General features: G+C 57.5%; 3 protein-coding genes across 3 annotated transcripts; 2 read left to right on the top strand and 1 right to left on the bottom strand.

The window, feature by feature from the left end:
• Window positions 1-306: 306 nt before the first annotated feature.
• Window positions 307-10,981, bottom strand: POU2AF2 (POU class 2 homeobox associating factor 2). Its single transcript, XM_048328542.1, has 6 exons — window positions 10,725-10,981; window positions 8,219-8,263; window positions 6,214-6,376; window positions 2,485-2,527; window positions 1,535-1,833; window positions 307-873 (listed from the first exon to the last, which is right to left on the bottom strand). Exons 1-6 carry the CDS (start codon window positions 10,979-10,981, stop codon window positions 475-477), a joined length of 1,206 nt encoding a protein of 401 aa, XP_048184499.1. The 3' UTR covers window positions 307-474.
• LOC125338346 (histone H4 transcription factor) lies at window positions 10,873-15,847 on the top strand. The gene is made up of 9 exons (XM_048329010.1): window positions 10,873-11,142; window positions 11,742-11,968; window positions 12,134-12,245; window positions 12,680-12,832; window positions 13,333-13,410; window positions 13,502-13,622; window positions 13,717-13,855; window positions 13,972-14,096; window positions 14,679-15,847. The coding sequence occupies exons 1-9, from the start codon at window positions 10,980-10,982 to the stop codon at window positions 15,184-15,186; spliced, it is 1,626 nt and encodes a 541-aa protein (XP_048184967.1). The 5' UTR covers window positions 10,873-10,979; the 3' UTR covers window positions 15,187-15,847.
• An 83-nt stretch (window positions 15,848-15,930) lies between these two features.
• LOC125338347 (complement receptor type 1-like) lies at window positions 15,931-18,395 on the top strand. Its single transcript, XM_048329011.1, has 5 exons — window positions 15,931-16,956; window positions 17,225-17,359; window positions 17,526-17,693; window positions 17,805-18,008; window positions 18,123-18,395. Exons 1-5 carry the CDS (start codon window positions 16,782-16,784, stop codon window positions 18,134-18,136), a joined length of 696 nt encoding a protein of 231 aa, XP_048184968.1. The 5' UTR covers window positions 15,931-16,781; the 3' UTR covers window positions 18,137-18,395.
• Window positions 18,396-19,009: the final 614 nt, after the last annotated feature.

The following is a 19,009-nucleotide window of genomic DNA, read 5'->3' as shown; positions in this document are numbered from 1 at the left end:
GCCTGCCCCGTGCCCACCAGGTGTGCGTGGATCTGGTGTGAGCAAGGAGGGAGCGGCTCTGCGGTTAGCTCGGGACAGAGGGGATGTCGGGGAGGCTGCGTTTGGTGCTCTGCAGTGGCAGGGATGGGCAGGCTTCCTCGGGCACGGGTCAGCAGGCAGGGCAGTGCCCACACCCTCCAGAACCTCTAAACCATTGAAAAGCCCTCTGAGGAGGAATCCGTGTTGGTAGGAAAAAACCTGCCGAGCGCAGACATTTTTCAGGCTGAGTATTTTACTTGTGGCACAGTGGGACTGGGAGAGATTCCTTTCACGAGGCACTAGAAGGCACCACTCTGAGCTAAACGTGGTGTGTCCAAGGGGCTGTGTTTCTAACCAGAGCACAGAGCATCACGTTTGAAGGAGCAGTTTTAGGAAGGAGTGTAAAATTTGCTTCAATAACGGTCTGTTTCTCTTTCCTCCAGCACTTCTCTCTCCTCAATAAGTTCTCCTGCCTTCGTAAGTCCCCCAGAGGGCACTTCCATCCTCTTTAGCCCAGGCAGAGTGGTCGGGAAGGTGCGGTGCTTCCGAGGGCTGCTCCGGGCACAGGTGGCTCATCCTGGAGGGCTCGTTGGCCCCGGCCATGAACGGGGACAAGCTGTAGGGCGAGGTGGCAGCGTAGCTGGGGGAGTAGTGGACATCTTCAAGGGGGTGCAGAGGGTAGGGCTGGGCTCCAGGGATGGCCGGGGTCCAACCTGAACCTCGGAACGGGGAAACACCTCCGGATTCAGGCGGGGAGAGGCAGCTGGAGCTGGCAGGCAGTGCCTGCAGAGGGTCTGAGCAGGCACTGTCAGCCTGGCTGAGGCTCTCGGGTGAGGTCTGCTCCCAGGGCTCTCTCTGCAGGGAAACAGGGAGAGAAGGCAAGAAAAACCTTTAGGGACTAAAGCCTGTCCTGCAAGTAATGGAACATCTATCCCTGGGAACACTCAGAGGGTTTCTGTGGCTCTGGAGCAGTGTTTGGTGTTAGAACTGCTGAAAGGAAACATCCGTCCTGTCAGTGGTGGGCAAGGCCTGGAATAGGGTCCCAGTAGGACTGACCAGCCCTGATCCTACAGGATCCAGGAGCTCTGTCCTGGTGTGTGAGTGGAGCTGGCTCCTGGGAAGTGGCAGGGATAGGGACAGGCAACAGCCTGGAGTCACCAAGGGCTGTTTCTAGAAAGGGAGGGTTTCGTCAAATCATAGAATCACAGAATATCCTGAGTTGGAAGGGACCCACAGGAATCATCAAATCCTGCTCCTGGCCCTGCCTAGGGCACCCCAACAATCCCACTCTGTGCCTGGGAGTGGTGTCCAGCTCAGAGCAGAGCGGAATGTCCCCAACAGGAAGAGGGGAGAATTAGATGGGACCAAAGAGAGCAAACCTTCCCCCAGAGTCTGGCCCCACTGCTGTGGCTGCTCCTGTAACAGCCACATCCTTCCCCCACGAGTGCCCCTGACTTAACCCCGCATTTAAATGGGGTGAACCTGCCCTGGGGGACGGAACCATCGAGCCACTCACGAGCAGGAAGTGCCCCGTGTCGTTGGGGAAGGATGGCAGGAGAGGGGGCACGGCCGGAGGGCTGAAGAAGGAGCTGGTGCCAGCTGGGAGAGGAGGAGCACGGTGATCCCCGAACTGCTCGCTGAGATAGGGCTCCAGGAGGGCTGGGTAGCCCTGGGGGACAGAGGAGTCGCAGGAAAAGGGCTTGGAGCCCAGAGGGGAGGAGTAGACATCACTGACAAGCTGCTTGGTGCTGTGGAAATCCAGCTCGGCCGGGAAGGATCTGCGGACGCCGTAGTACCCAGCCGTGGTGGGTGAGCCTGGGGGCCAGAAAAAAGGGTGGGAAACTGTAAGAAAAACTCTGACAGCAGCCACAGAACTATGGGCACCTCTGTGGGTGCAAAGCAGAGCCCTTTTCTGTCCAGCATCACCCAGGAATCCATCCTGCCTCGACACAGGTGTGTGAGCCCAGGTGCTTTGGGTTCCATCTGGTGACCTCCAACTGCAGCAAACCAAACGTGTTTGGAGAGCTTTAAATAGGAGGGCAGGGAGATTGAGGTCAGCTTAGCCAGGCTGGGCTTTTGCCTTGTTCTGCTCCCCTGGGGAGGAGGTTCCAGCCTCACTCCCCTTTCTCTGCATGAGAGCTCAAGGAATAAAACAGGTCAGCTCCTGATTTTGTTTTCTCTCTCCAGCTCCAGGGAAAATTGGAAAACACAGGAGGAAAAGGATGGGTTCTGTGTGGCTCCTCTGCTAAAAGAGGTGGGAAGTGCTTTAATTACTGTCTTTGAGGATTTTACACAAGATTATTGCTGTTCTTTTTTCCATTCTTTTAATTACTTTCCTCCTGGGCTCTCTCTGAGGGGTGGCCCCGCTGCAGAGCTTGTTTCACATCCTCTGGAGGAGAACAGACAGGGCTGTGCCAACCCTCCCACCTGCAGGGAAGGTGTTTATCTGCGGAGGGAAAACCTCACCTGGCACTTGGCCAAAGGGTGACTGCACTGTGCTGGTGCTGCCCTGCAAAAGAGAAAGAAACATTTTAAAAATGACTTTTCAAAGCAAGGCAGCTCTCCGAGTGTAATTCACGTGCATTATTTGAGCCTGGGTGCTGTGAAGGGTTTAACTCCCTGATTTCCAGCCCGGGGACTTGGAGGTATTAACAGATGTAGGCTAAGCAGAGATTTTGAAGGTCTTGTGCAGAGCTGATAAGAGGAGGAGTATCAAGATAACTGGCTTCTTCCTCCTGTCCCACAGCATCCCATAAAGCAGGCAGAATGCTGAGGAGTCCTTTTGGTGTTGGCACACACCAGACAAGGTGAGATCTGAGCTCTGGAGTGGCCAAAGTGGGCAGATTCCAGCCCGTGTTCCAGCTCAGCTGTGCGGGGTCTGCTGCCCCGGAGCTGCTTTACCTGGCCCCTCCTGGCAGCACAAGCAGGCTGTGTGGAAAGAGAGTTCCTAGATCCTATTTGGGTCCTACAGCAATAACAATCACCCTCATCATGTCCTCTTGGTCCCCAGGTAAAGGAGAATTACCCCCGGAGTGCCCCTGATGCTCCCAGTGCCTAATTCCTTACACAGCACCCTGGCAAAGGCATCTTCTCCTCTGGAATCCCACTGAGTTCTGCTTTTGGGATCCCCAGGGCAGGAATCCAGAGCCCCGAGCTGCACTGATGTCAGCTCTGTGTCCCCTGGGCAGTGCTCTGTCCGGTTTGCATAGTGCAAACAGGAGGTTCCTGCTGTAGCACGCAACCAAATTTAGAGGTTTAGATTTGAATTAAATTTGCCAGCTCTGAGGACTTCCCTTTACTGCCAAGGGAAGGTTTGCAGCTGCTCCCTGCTCTGTCATGGAAATGAGCTCTGAGCCTGCACAGGCCACACGCGCTGCAGAGGTGACAGGAGGTGTCAGGAAGGAGCCCCTGGGCTTGTGGACAGAGGAGCGTTCATGTCACACGGGCAGGGCTTGCACCTGTCCCCAGCTAAAGCCATCACATGCAAATCCAGGTCCTCTCTCAGCATCCAGGTCACTTTCAGAGGAAAGAGCTGAGCTGGGAGGTTCACACAGCACAGATGCTGCCCAAAGGACAAGGGGCTGCAGTGATGGGAGCTGGGATGCTCTGCTGGAGGAACAGGAAGGTCCCTGGGCATGGCTGGCAGGCTCCAGCAGGGATCATTTCCAGTTATCAGAGGATTTAATCTTTGATCCTGTCTGTTTAACAGCCACTGAACTGCCTGGCTCTGTGCACACACCTGTGGTGCAGAGTCACAGAGGTGCCAGGAGCTCTGAGGGCTTTACCTGCCTTAACTCGAGTGCAGGAGCCTCTGCTGCAGCCCATCCTTGGGCTCATCAGAGCTGAGCCCTGCATTTCATTCCCTTCCCTGCTCCTTATCAGGCTTAATTGAAACCCATTAGTTCATTTCCTCCCTACACTGCTTCCTCTCCATGCCATGGGAATGGGGAGCCTGGATCTCCTGCAGGTCTGCTCAGCCTCCCTGGGGCCCAGAGCGTGTCCAGCTGTTGATAAGCTGGGCTCAGCCTGCCTCGCCCATGGCCAGGCACAGATCCTGCCTGGGATTACTCCAGAGAGCTCTGTTGCTTCACTGCCTCCTAACTCATCTACAGAATGCCTAAATGCAAGGATCCAGCTCAAAATAATGACCTGGCTCTGCACTGGCTGCTCTTTGGCAGTGCTTTGGCTCCCGGGCATCACTTCTCTGGTCCCAGTCTGTAGTAGAGCAGCTGAAGGAATAAAAATTCTCCAAAAAAGCAAAGCTTAGTCTGGGCAGGGCACTGCTGAGTGTCTGGCCCTGGTCTGTGGGCACCCAGCAATGAATTCTCTTTAAACCAGAGCATTGCAGTGCTTCACCTGTGCAGGAATCCACTTCCACACCTCAGAGAAGACAGGAATCCTTTTACCCTGCAGAGGACAACTGCAGGTTCATACCTATGCACAGGAACAGCCAGAGCCTCCCTAAAGCCCAGGCCCGAGCCCTGCAGCTGGTGCAGAATCCCCGATCCGGTGTGGTTTTCCTCACAGCACACCCTGATTTCCCACCACTCGATGTGTGCAGGGCCTGGCTGTCAGGAAATTGTTGAACCCTCAGCCCAAAGCTCTGCTCTGCTGAGCCCTGACCTTCCCTGCTCAGCTCAGGCCTCCTCCAGCGGCCTCTGCTCGCACCAACAACGGCCGAGGGATTTTTTCTGGAGCAAAGATCACCCTGAAACAAAAGATGCAGCTAAATTACCCCACATCATCAAGAGACAAAGGGGTGTTCAGTTATCTGCCACTGGCTTTGATTCTGGGTCGTATTCTGCCAGACAAACAGAGCTGCACTTACAGCTGCTCTTTTCATGATATGTCTGAGCAAATACGGATGTTTGCCCTGCACAATAATTTTTTGTCTCTCTCAGGGAAGGAGCAGCAGGGCTGGTTTTGCATCAGGCAGAGACACACAACTGCTGAGCTGCGGAGCACAAAGCCAAGGGCAATAAAGCGAGGAGGATTTTACAGTTCCAGGGGATTTTGATTGTGGTTGTTGAAGCTGCCGCCTCCAGAAAGGGAGCAGGTAAATGGTGATATCATCAACCAGGAGCTGTTTTCTGAGCTGTTTTCTCAGCTGCTTCCTGCTGCTCCCCAAGGAACTCTTCCTAAACTTCTGCCTGGTGGGAGCTTGTCTTTCCCAATGACTCTTTCCCAGTGCCTCTCCATGGCTCAGGGGAGCTTCTGCCTTCCCGCAGCAGCTCAAGGCTCTGCAGATGGATCTGTGGCTGGATTTTGCTGTGTTTGGTGATGCCCGATCCTGGTTTTTCCTGCCTGTTTTGTTGCACAGAGTTAACGGGCATGAAAGTCACAGTGAGCAGAACCCTCTCAAGTAAGTCCTTGTGAGGTCTCCTCAGCAAAAAAAAGACAGAGCTGAATGGCTTTTGGGGGGAAAAGCATCAGAAGCCCCAATCTCTGTGTTCTGCTGCCAGTAACCCGGGGCTCTGCTCCCTCTCTTTCCTTCCAGGACACAGTTCCAGCACCCCCTCCTCTGTCAGTGTCCCAGAGCTCCCAGCCAGCCTGGAAGGGAGGAGCTGCTGCCCAGCAGAGGTGAGTCCCAGGAGCACCCAGGGGAAGGTTCGTTGTGCCACTGGATGCCACCTCGTACTGGCATCACAATGTTGCGTCCCCTCCTGGGGACAGCGTTGCTTTTCTGGCTGGCAACTGAGGAGAAAAACAATGTAGTGTAGTAGGACTTGGGTTTCCTGTTGCCATAGAACCACTCTAAGAGGAAATCATCTCTTCCAAGCTGATGCTTGGCCTCTTTCCAGCCCATGACATCCCTGCAGCTCCCCCTGGCACTCTGAGAGGAGCTGGAAGGAGCTCGGCATTAGGGGAAGAGCAGCTATTTTCAGGGCACTGTCCAAGTGTAGCTGGTGGAAAAGGAAGTTGACTTGGGAAGGTGTCACATGTGGGATGTGAAAGAGGAATTTAACATCACTGCTATGCTTGAAAAGGGAGGGAAAAAAAGGGCTTTGAGGCATTTAGGGTTCACAGATGTAAAAATCACGGAGCCATCATCGATGTCTTGGGGCAAGCATTAGTGTTGCAAACATTTTCGCTGTTCTCTGTTACTACTGACAGGGCCCCAAGCTCTCTTGAAAGCAGAGGATGGGATGACACGACTTTATGGGGTTAAAAAGGGGGTGGGGGGATGGGACTCACACTGAACCGGGAGCCGCTGCTCTGCTGGGATCGTTTTTCAGCCAGGAGATCCTTGACCGTGTGTTTCACTCGCACTCCTTGGTACACGCGTTTGCCGAAATCTGCAGGGACTGAGGGAATGCAGGGTTCAGGGAGAGCACAGAGCAGCTGGAAGAAGCCAATTCATCACCTCTGGGCATCGAGTTAGGGAGGAAAAATAGAAATCTGCAATTATTAGTAGAAAATCATCCCTCGGGAGCCCAACAGTGAGAGCAGAGGAAAGACCGGTGTGTGCTACCCTTTCCATGCAGGTCCCTCTCTGCCTGGTGGTTTTTGGCTTTTCTTTTTCCAAAGGGAATCCCACACATTTCCCGTTTGGGTCAGCAAATGTTTATTTAACTGTTCAGTCCCTGTTTCTTTCAGCAGAGGGGTTGTGGCTCAGCCCTTGTGGAGCTGCTGGCTCCCAGCACAGCTCCCTGCCAGCTCTGATCCCATGGAAATGCTCTGGATGGATGGAGAGGCTCCTCTGGACCTCAAGAAGAGAAAGGCTCAGCCTGTTTTGTCTCCACAGCAGCCACAGGCAGGTACTCAGGGCTCTGCTCTACCCAGGTTATCGAGGAAGGCACTGAGTGTCCCTGCTGTGGCACCTGGGGGCTCTGGCCCTGTGTTTTTGCCCTGCCTGGGACACAGCACAACCCAAAACAGCTCTGGGTGGCTTTGGCATGAGGCACCTGCCCTCTCCCCGTGCCTGCACGGAGCTTTGGGAGATCCACGCTGTGCTCAGAGCTTGTGGCACAAGGGAGGGTGCAGAGCTGAGGGACAATAGCGGGGCCAGCTCTTTTATCCTGGCCTGGACACAGAGCTCGCACCTGCACAGCCAGGGGGGAGTTTCCATGTGGGCTTTTATTGACTTATCCCGGAAAATAACCCCTAACTGAAGCTAATCCCTTGGAAAACACAGAGCCACGCTCTCCTGCAGGAGCACAAACTGCCACTGCACAGCTGATGTGTTTGATCTCTAGAATTGATCATTTGGCTCTTCTGTGCCTCAGGATGTGTCCCTTGGCTCCGTTTCTGGTGGCATTGTGGCCCCAGGTGTGCACACACACGCACACAAGGGGAGATGAGAGGGTTCAAACAGCACAGTGCTGGCTTGGCGTTGCCCCAGATGGGTTTTTTTTGGGTCGTAGCAGCTGCAAATTTGGGCAACTGGAATTTTATTTTGGTGTTTGAGTGCTGACCAGACAGATTCAGCCAAGGCCAGGCACAAAGCAAACACAAAGCAAGGGATGGAGTCCCAAAACCAGAGGTGAAGGTGAGAATCTCATACCAAAAAGCAACAAAAGTGGCCCAAAATGGACATCAACTCTCCCAGGAATCTGCAGAGGACTCCAGCAAGCCTGATGCTCTGCAGGGGTTTTCCTGACACCTTTACTGTGGTCTCAAGGCATCAGGAAAGCATTTCCACCCCCCTCCACCCTTACACGCAGCTCTGTGCTGGTGAAGTCACTTCACTCACACCCTCAGTTATTCATTCCTCTGCCCAAATGGTTTTAATTAAGCAATGCTCAGCCCTCAGACCCTGGTCTGAAGTTACCACACCACCAAACCTGTTGCTTCCAGTGAATTATCCTGAGGCATCTGATGCTGAGCTGTCAGAACTTCAGACAACTCTGCCACTGGCAGCACTGGGGCAGAAAATGCTAATTCAGGCCTGAGTTTGTATCATTTCCAAGCAAATTGAATCCAATTTCACATCACTTTGATCTAACTGCCTTTTGGAAAAAAAACCCCAAAAAACCATTGCAGTGTGAAGGAGCAGCAATTCAGTCTGGAGAAGGCAGAGCGTGCTAATGGATGCCATTAAATTCCTGGGACATTTCCGATGTCATTTGTCTGCTTTAAACAATTTTTGTGGGTTTTTTTTTTTTTTCAATAGGAGCCCAAGGACAGCACAGTTTGTTCTTTCCCTGATATTGCCATGAAGATGCCTCAACTTGGGAAAACCTGAGGTGCTGGAACTCACCTGTTTCCATTGTTGGTGCTGCTGACGAGTCCCAGCTCCCGGATCCTGCAGGAATTTGGGGAAGGTCTGTCCCTCATGAGCTTCCCAGAGCAGAGTGAAGCCTGTGCTCATAATTCCCTGGGAAACTTCCAGCTGAGCCTGGCGGAAATGGGTTTTCTAGAATTTAGGGATGACTCCAGCACCGTACCTTGTTTGGGATTTGCTTAAATGCAAATCCCTGGATCTGTGTTTCACTCCAATTTGCATGGTCAGTGCAGATCCTTCCCCAGGAGCCTCCTTCCTGTCCGAGCTGACATTTCATGGATGAAAACCAGAGGTTTATGGACAGAAAACCCTCGGGTTGAAGTGAAAGGCTGGCAAGCCTTGCAGGGAGGAACGATTTCCTTACAGGTGAGGAATCTGCCTGGAAAAACAAGGCTTGGGATGAGCACCTTGTCCTGTGTGAGATCCCCACGAGCTGTTGAAGGCCTTGGGCAGGAGTTCTGCCTTTCTGGGACTCACAGACTGGTCTGGGCTTTGCACAGCTAAAACTGTGCCTGGGAACCCAGGGGGCTTTGCCTGGAGTCTGCAGGGAGCAGGACAAGCTCCATGAGAGTTTGGGGCAGGAGCATCCCTGGCTTTGGCTCCCTGTTGTCAGCTGAGGGTTCCCCTTTCTGAGGGGCTGAGGGAACAAGGAGAGGGAACAGCAGCCAGCAAAGGAGCTGCTGGACCCAGATTAAAGGTTCTGGTGGCCAAAACTGCCACGGCCACTCCTCTGTCGGCAGCAGGGCTTGGCTGCGCAACATCTGACCAAGGAATGGAGCCTTTAAACCCTTCTTTAACCACTGCCACTTAAACCCTGCTTTGACACGTCCCCACACTTGCTGGTAGGGAGCCTTTTCCCTGCAGTGGGGCTTGCACAGAGGCTCTCTGGGGTGCTGTGTGCCCGAGCAGGGGGGGCTGGCTCTGTGCAGCATCGCTGTGCTCATCTTACAGGGGCAGGACGAGCCTGGCGCCGAGATGCTGCTCCTAATTCAATCTCCCTCCTTGTGGAGCCTGCTGCCAGCTTGCGGAGCCATTAGGGAAGATCCTGCCCTCCTGCTCATTCCATGAGCTCTCCCCAGCGCTGGCCTGGAGATTCATTCGGCCTCTCAGGTGTCCTGCCTTCCTGGGGAAGGGTTTTTTGATGTATAATTCTTTTTAAAGTGTAATTCCTCTTTTCCTTCGGAGGAAATAAAAAATACCAAGAGCAGCATCTGGCCAAGGCCGTGTGTGGGCAAGGCAAGCTGAAACAACATCCTGAATAATTCCTGATGTTTTTAACCTGGAGAACCACTCGGGTTCTCTGCCTGCTCGGGACCGGGAGGACTCCACACCACGAAGCCCAGGGAGCACTCGAGCCCCTGGGTGCGGAATCTTTCCCAGTGTGTGGATGGATTTCTATATAAAAACAACTCCCCTTTCGGCCCTTCTGTTCTTTCCCAGCCCTTCCTGGTGCCCACAGGTGTCTGGGATTTGGCTGGCAGGTAACAGAAGGGGCAGGAAGCACCAGGTGGGCCGGGGCAGATGGAAAGTGGCCCAGAAAAGGGTTGGTTTTGCTCTGTCAGCAGTGGGCTGCGTTTGCCAGCTGCCTCCTGGCACGGAGTTTTGTCTTCTGGGCTGGATATTGATGTGTTTTGGTGAGGGTGTTCAAGTTCAACCCCAGCCCCATTCAGGTGTTTTCTGTGCTGGTTGCAAAGTGCAACCAACCAGAGAGAGAACAAAAGCTCAGCCAGGCTTCTTTGAGATGAAAACCTCTTGCCTTGTGTTTTTGTTTGAAAAATCATCCCACCCAGATTTCCTGGATTGTTTAGTGGATTTGGGCCCGTGTTTTCCATTCCCATCGGGGCAGAGCTGGGCTGTGTGGTGGGATTTGCAGGAGCTGCTGTGTGTTGGTACGACGCGCTCTGGGCCTGCTCTGTAAGCCCACATTTGCTTTTAAAAAGGCATTTACCTGTGCCAGAGCAAACTTGGAGAATTGTGCCTCAGCTTTGGGTAACAAAAGAGCCTGGGACGGCAGATGGGATAGTCAGCGTGGGTTTAATTCAAACTGTCCTTCCGAGCTGCCTACTGATGGACGTGCAAAGAGAATTCCTTGTGTTATCTCTCGGCAGGAGCTGCAGAGCTGGTGGGTTTTGTGTTCAGTGCTGGCTGGGATGGATTTTCAGTGTGAGGACTCTTGTTTAAGCAAGGAATTATTCCGGAAGCACCAAAAATTAACTTGGAGTCACAGAACACTTTGGGTTGGAGGGAACCTTAAAAAGCTCATTCCGTTCCACCCCTGCCATGGGCAGGGACACCTTCCACTGTCCCAGGCTGCTCCAAGCTCCGTCTAACACCTTGGACACTTCCAGGCATGGGGCAGCCACAGCTTCCTTGCAGTGAAAACCGGTCCTGGCTCCCGGGATAGGCTTTTTCCCGAACCCGAATTAATCCGTGGAATTATCCCGAGGACCTAAAGAACCTGGGAACCTTTGTAACCCGGCACCATTTCCCGACGGGCCCGCTCAGCCGCCGCGCGCACGCCGCGGGTTCCTGCGCGGTGATTGGTGGGTGGGCGGGCGGCGGCGGCTGTGATTGGCTGGCTGGCGGGGGGGGGGGGGGTGCGGTCCGTCGCGTTCCGGGGCCCCCCGCGGGGCAGAGGCGGGCGGAGGGCGCGTCCCCGTTCTCCCCGAACCCCGCGGGTCCCGCCGGGCTCGGGGCCGGTTCCGGGCGGCGACGGGAGCCCTGCGCGACCCCGGCCATGCCGCCCGCCAGGGCCGGCGGTAAGGGGGCCGTGGTGCTGCAGTGCGAGTGGCAGCAGTGCTCCTTCGTGGCCTCGGAGATGGAGGAGTTCTGCGGGCACGTGGCGCAGCACCTGCAGCAGCACCTCCCTGGCGAGCACCGCGACGAGATGGACCCACTGGGTAAGGCACTGGGGAAAAGGAGCTCAGGGGGACCTTGTGGCTCTGCACAAGTCCCTGACAGGAGGGGGCAGCCGGGGGGGTCGGGCTCTGCTCGCAGGGAACAGGGACAGGAGGAGAGGGAACGGCCTCAGGCTGGGCCAGGGGAGGCTCAGGGTGCACAGCAGCAGGAATTTCCCCATGGAAGGGGTGGTCAGGCCTTGGCAGGGGCTGCCCAGGGAGGTCTCGAGTGCCCATCCCTGGAGGTGCTTAAGGAAGGGCTGGAGGTGGCACTCGGTGCTCTGGGCTGGGGACAGGGTGGGGGTGGGGCACAGCTGGGACCCGATGATGTTGGAGGGTTCTCCAACCTAAATAACCCTGTGTGCTTCTGACAAGAGAAAGCTTCCGGCCTTTTTCCTCCTCTCCCTGAGTAGAGCAGTGCTGCAGGGCTGGGATTTCAGGAGAACACATGTGGTGTGTGTCCACCTGCGGGAACCTGAGCTTTGCTTGGAGAGTAAAGTTACTTGGAGGGCAGATTTGCTTGGAGAGACCCTTGGAGCTGCGTTTTTGTGCTGCAGAGGGGTGGTTTGTGCTGCAGGGGTTGTTGTCTGTCTGTGTTGCAGAGGAGTACACGTGCCTGTGGCAGGACTGTGGCTTCTGCTCCCTCGAGAGCCCGGCTGACCTGGTGCGCCACGTCTACTTCCACTGCTACCACACCAAGCTCAAGCAGTGGGGGCTGAGGGCCCTCCAGAGCCAGGCGGACGTCAGCCACTGCCAGCTGGACTTCCAGAGCCGGAATATCATCCCTGAGATCCAGGAGAACTTCCTGTGCCTCTGGGAGTACTGCGAGGTGAGAGCAGGGGGCTCAGTGTGGCAGTGAGAGGGGAGGTGCTGCCGTGCTGCAGCTCACCTGGACACCTGCAAGGCTGCCTGCTGGCTCTGTTGGAGCTGTGTGGAAGCATCTGGGCTTGTTCTGGGCTCTTCACCCTGTCCTGTCTGTCCTTGCCCCGCTCAGAGATCATTTGACAACCCTGAGTGGTTCTACCGGCACGTGGAGGATCACAGCTTCTGCTCCGAGTACAAGGCAGCAGGGAAGGAGAACCACGTGGTGCTCTGTGGCTGGAAAGGTTTGTGGGAGCCTGCAGAGCTTCTCCTGAGAGCTTTGGGCTGGGTTGCAAACAGGGGAACAGGTTTCAGAGACCCCCCCTGATATTCAGAACCAGCTGTGTGCATGGTTCTGGCTGTGAAATGTTCCTGCAGAGTTTCCTTCAGGGAATCAGTTGAGTGCTTAGTGCAGAACTTCCCATTTAAATGTAACCCGTGCCTTGGAGAAGAGGCTGCAGTTTATTCCTTCGATTTTAACTTTTTTCATGAATTTCTCCTGTGTTTGTGCAATTGCCTTAACTGCTTGGGTGGGGGGCCCACACTGATTGTACTGTGGTGACCTCACCCCCCTCCGTGGGGATTTTGGAGCCCTGCCAGCCAGAACAGGAGGCAGAAGCTGCTCTCCAGCGAGGCTGTGACCCGTGGGAGGGCTCTCAGCTGTGCTGTCCCTCCCCAGACTGCGACTGCAGCTTCAAGGGCCGCTGCAAACTGCGGGAGCACCTGCGCAGCCACACGCAGGAGAAGGTGGTGGCCTGTCCCACCTGCGGGGGGATGTTTGCCAACAACACCAAGTTCTTCGACCACATCCGCCGCCAGACCGCCCTGGACCGTAAGCCCCGGGGCAGGGAGGGCTGGGGGAGGCCTGGGCTGGGATATTTGGGCTGCTGGAGCTGCTTGTACCCTGTGAGCCAAGGGCAGGGTGTGCTTGGGACAGCCTGACTTCTCTGCTGACTGATGTGAGCCACAGAATTCCCGAATCAGAAACCTCTGAGACTGAGTCCAGCCTGTGATTGATGCTCACATTGTCAGCCAGCCACGTCCTGACCAGGGATAGGGACTCTACCACCTCCCTGGGCAGCCCCTTCCAGCATGTAATCACCCTTTCCATGAAGAAATTCCTCCTGATGTCCCACCTGCACCTCCCCTGGCACAGCCTGAGGCCGTGTCCTCCAGGCAGTGTCTCCTCTCAGAGGCAGGATGGGAGGCTGTTCCTCTTGTAGGGACCCAGCCTCCCTGTGACACCTCTCCTCACTGCTCTCTGTGCTGTTCTCCCTGCCCTGCCCTCTCCCCTCCCCACCCTGCCCTCCCTCCCTGTCCCCACTGCTGCAGAGCAGAGGTTTCAGTGTTCCCACTGCTCCAAGAGATTTGCCACGGAGAGGCTGCTCCGCGACCACATGAGGAACCACGGTGAGTGCAGGCCCCTGCTCCCAGCCCAGCCTCTGTGGGCTCTGTGCTCTGCCCTGCTCTGGGGTGATGTTTCCCCCTATTTTTGGCCCAGTGAACCACTACAAGTGCCCCCTGTGTGACATGACCTGCCCGCTGCCCTCCTCCCTGCGCAACCACATCCGCTTCCGGCACAGCGAGGAGCGCCCCTTCAAGTGTGACTACTGTGACTACAGGTGAAGGCCGGCGCTGGCCCTGTCCCCAGACCTCCCAGAGGCACCTGTGTGAGTTTGTGTGTGCTGCAGCTTTGTCCCCTCGCTGTCTCCTCAGCTGCAAGAACCTCATTGACCTGCGGAAGCACCTGGACACGCACAGCAAGGAGCCGGCGTATCGCTGCGAGTTCGAGGCCTGCACCTTCTCTGCACGCTCCCTCTGCTCCATCAAACTGCACTACAGGAAAGTCCACGAGGTGGGGAGGCAGCAGAGCTTACGTTGCTCGTGATAGCCCATGTCAGGCTTCTCAGAGAACTTTGTGTCTCCTTCCATGCACCTGTGGGGTGCTGACATCGCTCCCTCTGCCCCCAGGGTGACTCGGAGCCCCGGTACAAGTGCCACGTGTGTGACAAGTGCTTCACACGGGGGAACAACCTCACTGTGCACCTCAGGAAGAAGCACCAGTTCAAGTGGCCCTCGGGACATCCTCGTTTCAGGTACTGCCCACCTTTAGCTCCTCAGTACCTCCTCTCCAGTGCAAGGGATCGCTGGAGCTGCGTCCTGTGCTGTGCTGTCAGTGCTTGGGCTCTGCTGTTTGTAAACGTGCTCAAGACCCATTTCCCAGTGGCTGGGAGGCACTGGGAAGCAAACATGCAGTGGGATCTGAGCAGTGCTGGGTGGCAGTGGTGCCATCACAGCTGCCTCTGGTGGGACAGTTCTGAGCTTGGCAGGGGATGGGTCCAGGCGTCCCCCTCCAGAGAGATCAGAGTCAGAAGCCTCTGCTGCACCCTCTGGGAAACTCCAAAGGGTTTCCAGAGCCTAGAAGCTGGGAGGGGAAGAGGATGGACTTGAAGTGCTCCCAGTGAGACAGAGGTGGAAGGAGGTGGGCTGGGGAGGTGATTGAGGCCTGGCATCAAAGCTCAGGAGCTGCCACGTGGGTCTGCTTTTGGGGGTAGTGGCTGCAGTACCTTCTGTGCAGCACTGGGATTGAAAGCTGGGATGCTGTGCCCTTTCCTTGGCTGCTCCCCATCTCCTGGGAAGGGGAGTGTGCCAGGCTGACCCTTGCTGTCTGTGCCCAGGTACAGGGAGCACGAGGACGGCTACATGAGGCTGCAGCTGGTGCGCTACGAGAGCGTGGAGCTCACGGAGCAGCTGCTCAAGGACAGGGAGAAGCGTGGGGAGGCTCTGGATGGCTCCAGCGAGTGCGTGGTGCTGCCTGAGGGTGAGGGCAACCTGCAGGGCATCCTCTTGGAGCCTCCAGCAAACCCTGCCCTGGCAGAGAGCAGGATGTCCGAGCTGCAGGTGACCCCGGCCCTATGCTCTGCTGCCAGCCCTGAGCCAGCGCGGCCCAGCCCCTGCCCGGGGGCTGCCTCCTCCTCGGAGCAAGGAGCCAGCCCCACGAGCAGCCCCATCATCCGAGTGGTGAACAGGACCAACGAGCAGGGCCAGAGCGAGACTGTCTATTATGTGATGGCCAGCACGGCCTCGGAGGAGCAGGGCACAGCAGCCCTGGCTGCAGAGCTGGAGGAGAACGTCATGGACAGGCTGCAGAAAACAGCAGAGGAGCTGGGCATCCAGATCGTGTGAGGGGCTGCATGAGGAGAGCCTAAACCTCCATGGGCTGTGCTGCTGGGGGAGTGCTTGGGGAGAGGGCTGGGCTTGTCCTCAGCCCGGCCTCGCTGGTGGCTGGTTCTGGTCAGCATGGGCACAGGGGAGGGACGGGAGAGCTCTCCCAGGTGTGAATCGAGGGATCTGAGCTGGAGGGAGCTGTCTGCCTCCTCCTTTTGGGGATTAGGGCCTGTCGAGCTTCTCCCACCCTTCCAGGCGGTTTGGCCTGGGCCTGGCAGGGGCAGTTGGTCACCAGCTGTGCCCGTGCTGAGCCATGCAGGCTGTGGGAGCACACACTGGTGCTGACGCCTCTTCCCTGGGGAGGTGTGTGGCCCTTGGCAGGCCTGTCCTGCCCCCTTCTCCAGGGGATTTCACGCCTTCCTCAGCACTTCCTGCACACGTTTCCTGTCTCACCTGGTGCTGGTGGTGGTGTTTCCCTCCCTGATCCCATAACCAGCACTGGTCTCTGGGAGGACAGCGCTGGAGGTGCTGTCCCTTGCAGGCCACTGCAGCACTGGGACATTGGGAGCCTCTTGCTGCTTTTATCATGCCCTGGGTGTCCTCCCCACATTGGGGTTTGGGCTCCTGGCTGAGCTAAGTGTACTTTGGCAAGAAAATAAACATCAGGCTGCTGGGCCCAGCAGTGTCTGGTGTCTGTTTCTGCTCAGCCCCATCCCTGCCAGCCGTGCTGTGGTGGGTGGATGGCACTGGGATGCCTGCAGTGTGGGAGGTGGGCACTGAGGAGCTGCCAGGCTCTCCTGGCACTGTGCAGGCACCACTGGAGTGTGCTGCTCCCCAGAGGTGGCACTGGAAGGCCAGGTTTAGTTCTGGCGCTGTTGCTGCTGTGGGATTGAGTTTTGCTGCCTCCCCCAGGGCTGTCTGCTGCCTGCTCCGGCCTTGTCTGAATACAGGGAGCAGCCTGGGCTTGTGAGCCGAGCCAGCTCATCCTTTGTTGAGTGCTCGGACAAGGACAGCATGGATTTGGGGTCCCTGGAGTGACACTTAGGCCTTCCCTGCCCTGGGTGTGGAGGTGATGTGCCCAGGGGGACACAGGGAGGCACCTTGCTGGTCTTGGCTGGACGCTGACTTATCCCCTCGTGTCCCTTTCTCAAGCAGCTGAGCAAAAGCTGTTGGAATTCCAGGTTGCCGGAGGAAACCACTTGATCCCAGCACCCCTGAGGGAGAGGCAGAGGCTGTCCCTGACAGCCCCCACTGCTGGAGGATGCTCCTTGCTCCAGGCAGAGCATCCCTGCCCTTGGTGCTCAGCGTGGCCTTGCCCAGCCTTCCCGTCCCTGCCTGGCCTCTGCTCCCGGGCCTTGGCAGAGCTGGGCTGAGGATGCCTTCGAGAGAAGGGCCCCGTGCCAGCTTTGCATTCGCAGCACTTCCAGCCTGGCCCTCTTTCCAATGTGCTCCAAAGCCACGGCTGTGCCCGCATCCTGCTGGTTTTCGAGTGGGTGGTGGGTGCTGGGAGTGGCTGGGAGTTGTCCCTTTAACCACCAGGTGCAGGGTAATCTGCCAGAGATTATCTGCTGGAGGAGGATTGGCATTAAAGGGAATGTCTCCTCCCTCCCCCCATGTCCTGCAGCATCCCCTGGCCTGGGTGTGTGTGTGGAAACCAATTCACTTTCTCCTGGGCGAGCAGAGAGGGGTCTGAGGTTGGAGGGGCGAGGGGAGGAGGGCAGATGATGGCACTGGGCCTCTTCTTCCTCACCGTGCTGGCCACGCTGGTCTCCTGCCAGGACCCAGAAGGTAACAGGGGCCTTGGGGGATGATGAGGGGGTTTATGGGGTGCCCCAGAGCTGCTGGCACCAGTCCCTCCCCAGTGAGGAGCAAGAGCAAGGCTTGGCATGGGAGAATTGGGAGCTGGGCTCTGAGTGGATGCACTCCTCACCACAGCAAGGGCTGGGGCGGGCTGGGCTGAGCTTTTGTGACCCTGTGGGACCCTGAGGGCTGGGCGGCTGTGGGAATGGTGTCCCGCCAGCCCCGCTCAGCCCTGCCCTGCCCGCTGCGGCCCCAGGACAGCTGGACACTTACTGGTCTGGCACGGCGCCCATCTGCGTGGGGGGCTGCAAGGGGAGGCACAAGGAGCTGAAGAGGAGCCAGTGTGGGAACGGCAGCTGCTGCTGGCTGGGCTACAAGTCCTTCTGCAGAGGTAAAGCCACGGGGGGAAGGACGGGGCATCCCCGGGGGTGCTGCAGGGCTTTGTGCCACGCTCAGGTGTGTGAGTGCCGCCAGCAGCCCGGGCCACGCGGGCACACAGCCCGGGGCACTCCCGGGGTTGTCCAGGCTGCCAGCCCCGGTTCCATCCCTGTCCGCAGTGAACTGCGGGCGGCCCGAGGCGGATTTTAACTCGGTGGTGCACGGGAACGACTGGTGGGTGGGCTCCGTGGTGCGCTACAGCTGCCGGCCCGGCTTCCTGCTGCTGGGGGAGCCCGCCAGCGCCTGCCAGTCCGACGGCCGCTGGACCCCCAAGCCCTCCTGCCTCCGTGAGTACCGCGGCTGCCGCGCTGAGCGCTCGCCAGCAGCGCTGCACGCACGTCCCCAGGGGCGAGCACGTCCCCCAGGTGAGCAGCCCGCGATGGGCTCTGCCCCTGCAGGGATCTGCCTGCGGGGCCGCATCGAGATCAGCGAGCGGGACATCACCGGCAAGTGCTCCTCGTCCTGCGGCAGCCAGGCGCACCTGGGAGCCTTCCTCAACCGCGGCTGCATCAAGATCTCGGCCTGTGTCACCAAGCTGTCGGGCTGGGCCCGCTGGTTCCAGCGCTGTGACATCTGCGAGTGCGACTGCCACGTGCCCTGCGGTGAGTCCTGGCGGTGGCACTGCCCAGCTGTGGCTCCCTGGTCTGTGGGGAAGGTTGGCACTGGGAGATGAGGGCTGCAAACAGCTTAAAATCTGCTGTCTTTGCTCTCCTCAGGTTCCTCCACGTAGAGCTGGGCCACCCGGGGCTGTGGCCACTGGCCCTGTGCTGAGGGAGGCTTCCACCCTGGGTTCTGCTTCCCTTCACCACATGTCTCCATTGCTGTGCTCCTTCCATAAGCTCTGCCTGTCCCGAGGCTGCCATCTGCGAGGCAAAGAGATACTCTGGACTCACTCCTGCAGGGCTGGCTCATCCCAGGACTCTCCAGAGGCAAGGGATGCTCTGGGAGCAGCAGCTGCTGGGATCTGCGTGTGTTTCCTGCAGCTGGACTTGGGGACAGCGGTGCCAGCACCCATTTGCCTGGCTGCTTCCCCGAGGAGGCCCAGACCCCCTTCTAGGGCAGAGGCAGCACCTGTGCCTGTTGCAAAATACCTGTCCCTCAGTGCTGCAGGTTGGGATTTCTCCCTCTCGGGTAATTCCAGGCCCTGAATGAGAGGTGGAGCTGCCCTCTGAGCTTGCTGAGGCCATCAGGAGTGTGGCATGTGCCTCCTGTCCCCATGCCACGGGCAGAGCAGCCTGGCCAGGGCTGCAGGGCTCAGCATTGCTGAGGAATCCAGTGGGTCAAACTGCCCTGAGCCTCCCTGGGAGTGCAGAGTGGGGAAAGGTCTTGTCTCCCACGTGGAAAATCTTTCCCTTGGGCTGTTCCACATGCTGGCTGCTGGTCCTGCTCCTTCCAGGGGGTCTGTGGTCTGCTCTGAGAGCCCCTTTCCCCAGGGGCTTCTCCTCCCAGCATTTTGAGGCTACAAAGAGAGAGATTTGGCTCCAGCCAGGAACAGCTTTGTGCCCCTTGAGGACGTCTCTGGCTCCTGATGAAGCAGCGTTATTCCCCAGGGAAGGAGAAGGTCTGGAGCACGTGTGGTGGCATTGCTGAGGGCGCTGCAGGA

The sequence above is a fragment of the Corvus hawaiiensis genome, chromosome 25, assembly GCF_020740725.1.
Source record: "Corvus hawaiiensis isolate bCorHaw1 chromosome 25, bCorHaw1.pri.cur, whole genome shotgun sequence".
Lineage (NCBI taxonomy): Eukaryota > Metazoa > Chordata > Aves > Passeriformes > Corvidae > Corvus > Corvus hawaiiensis.
The sequence above is the reverse complement of the archived record's forward strand: the minus strand, read 5'-3'. Positions and strand labels throughout refer to the sequence as shown.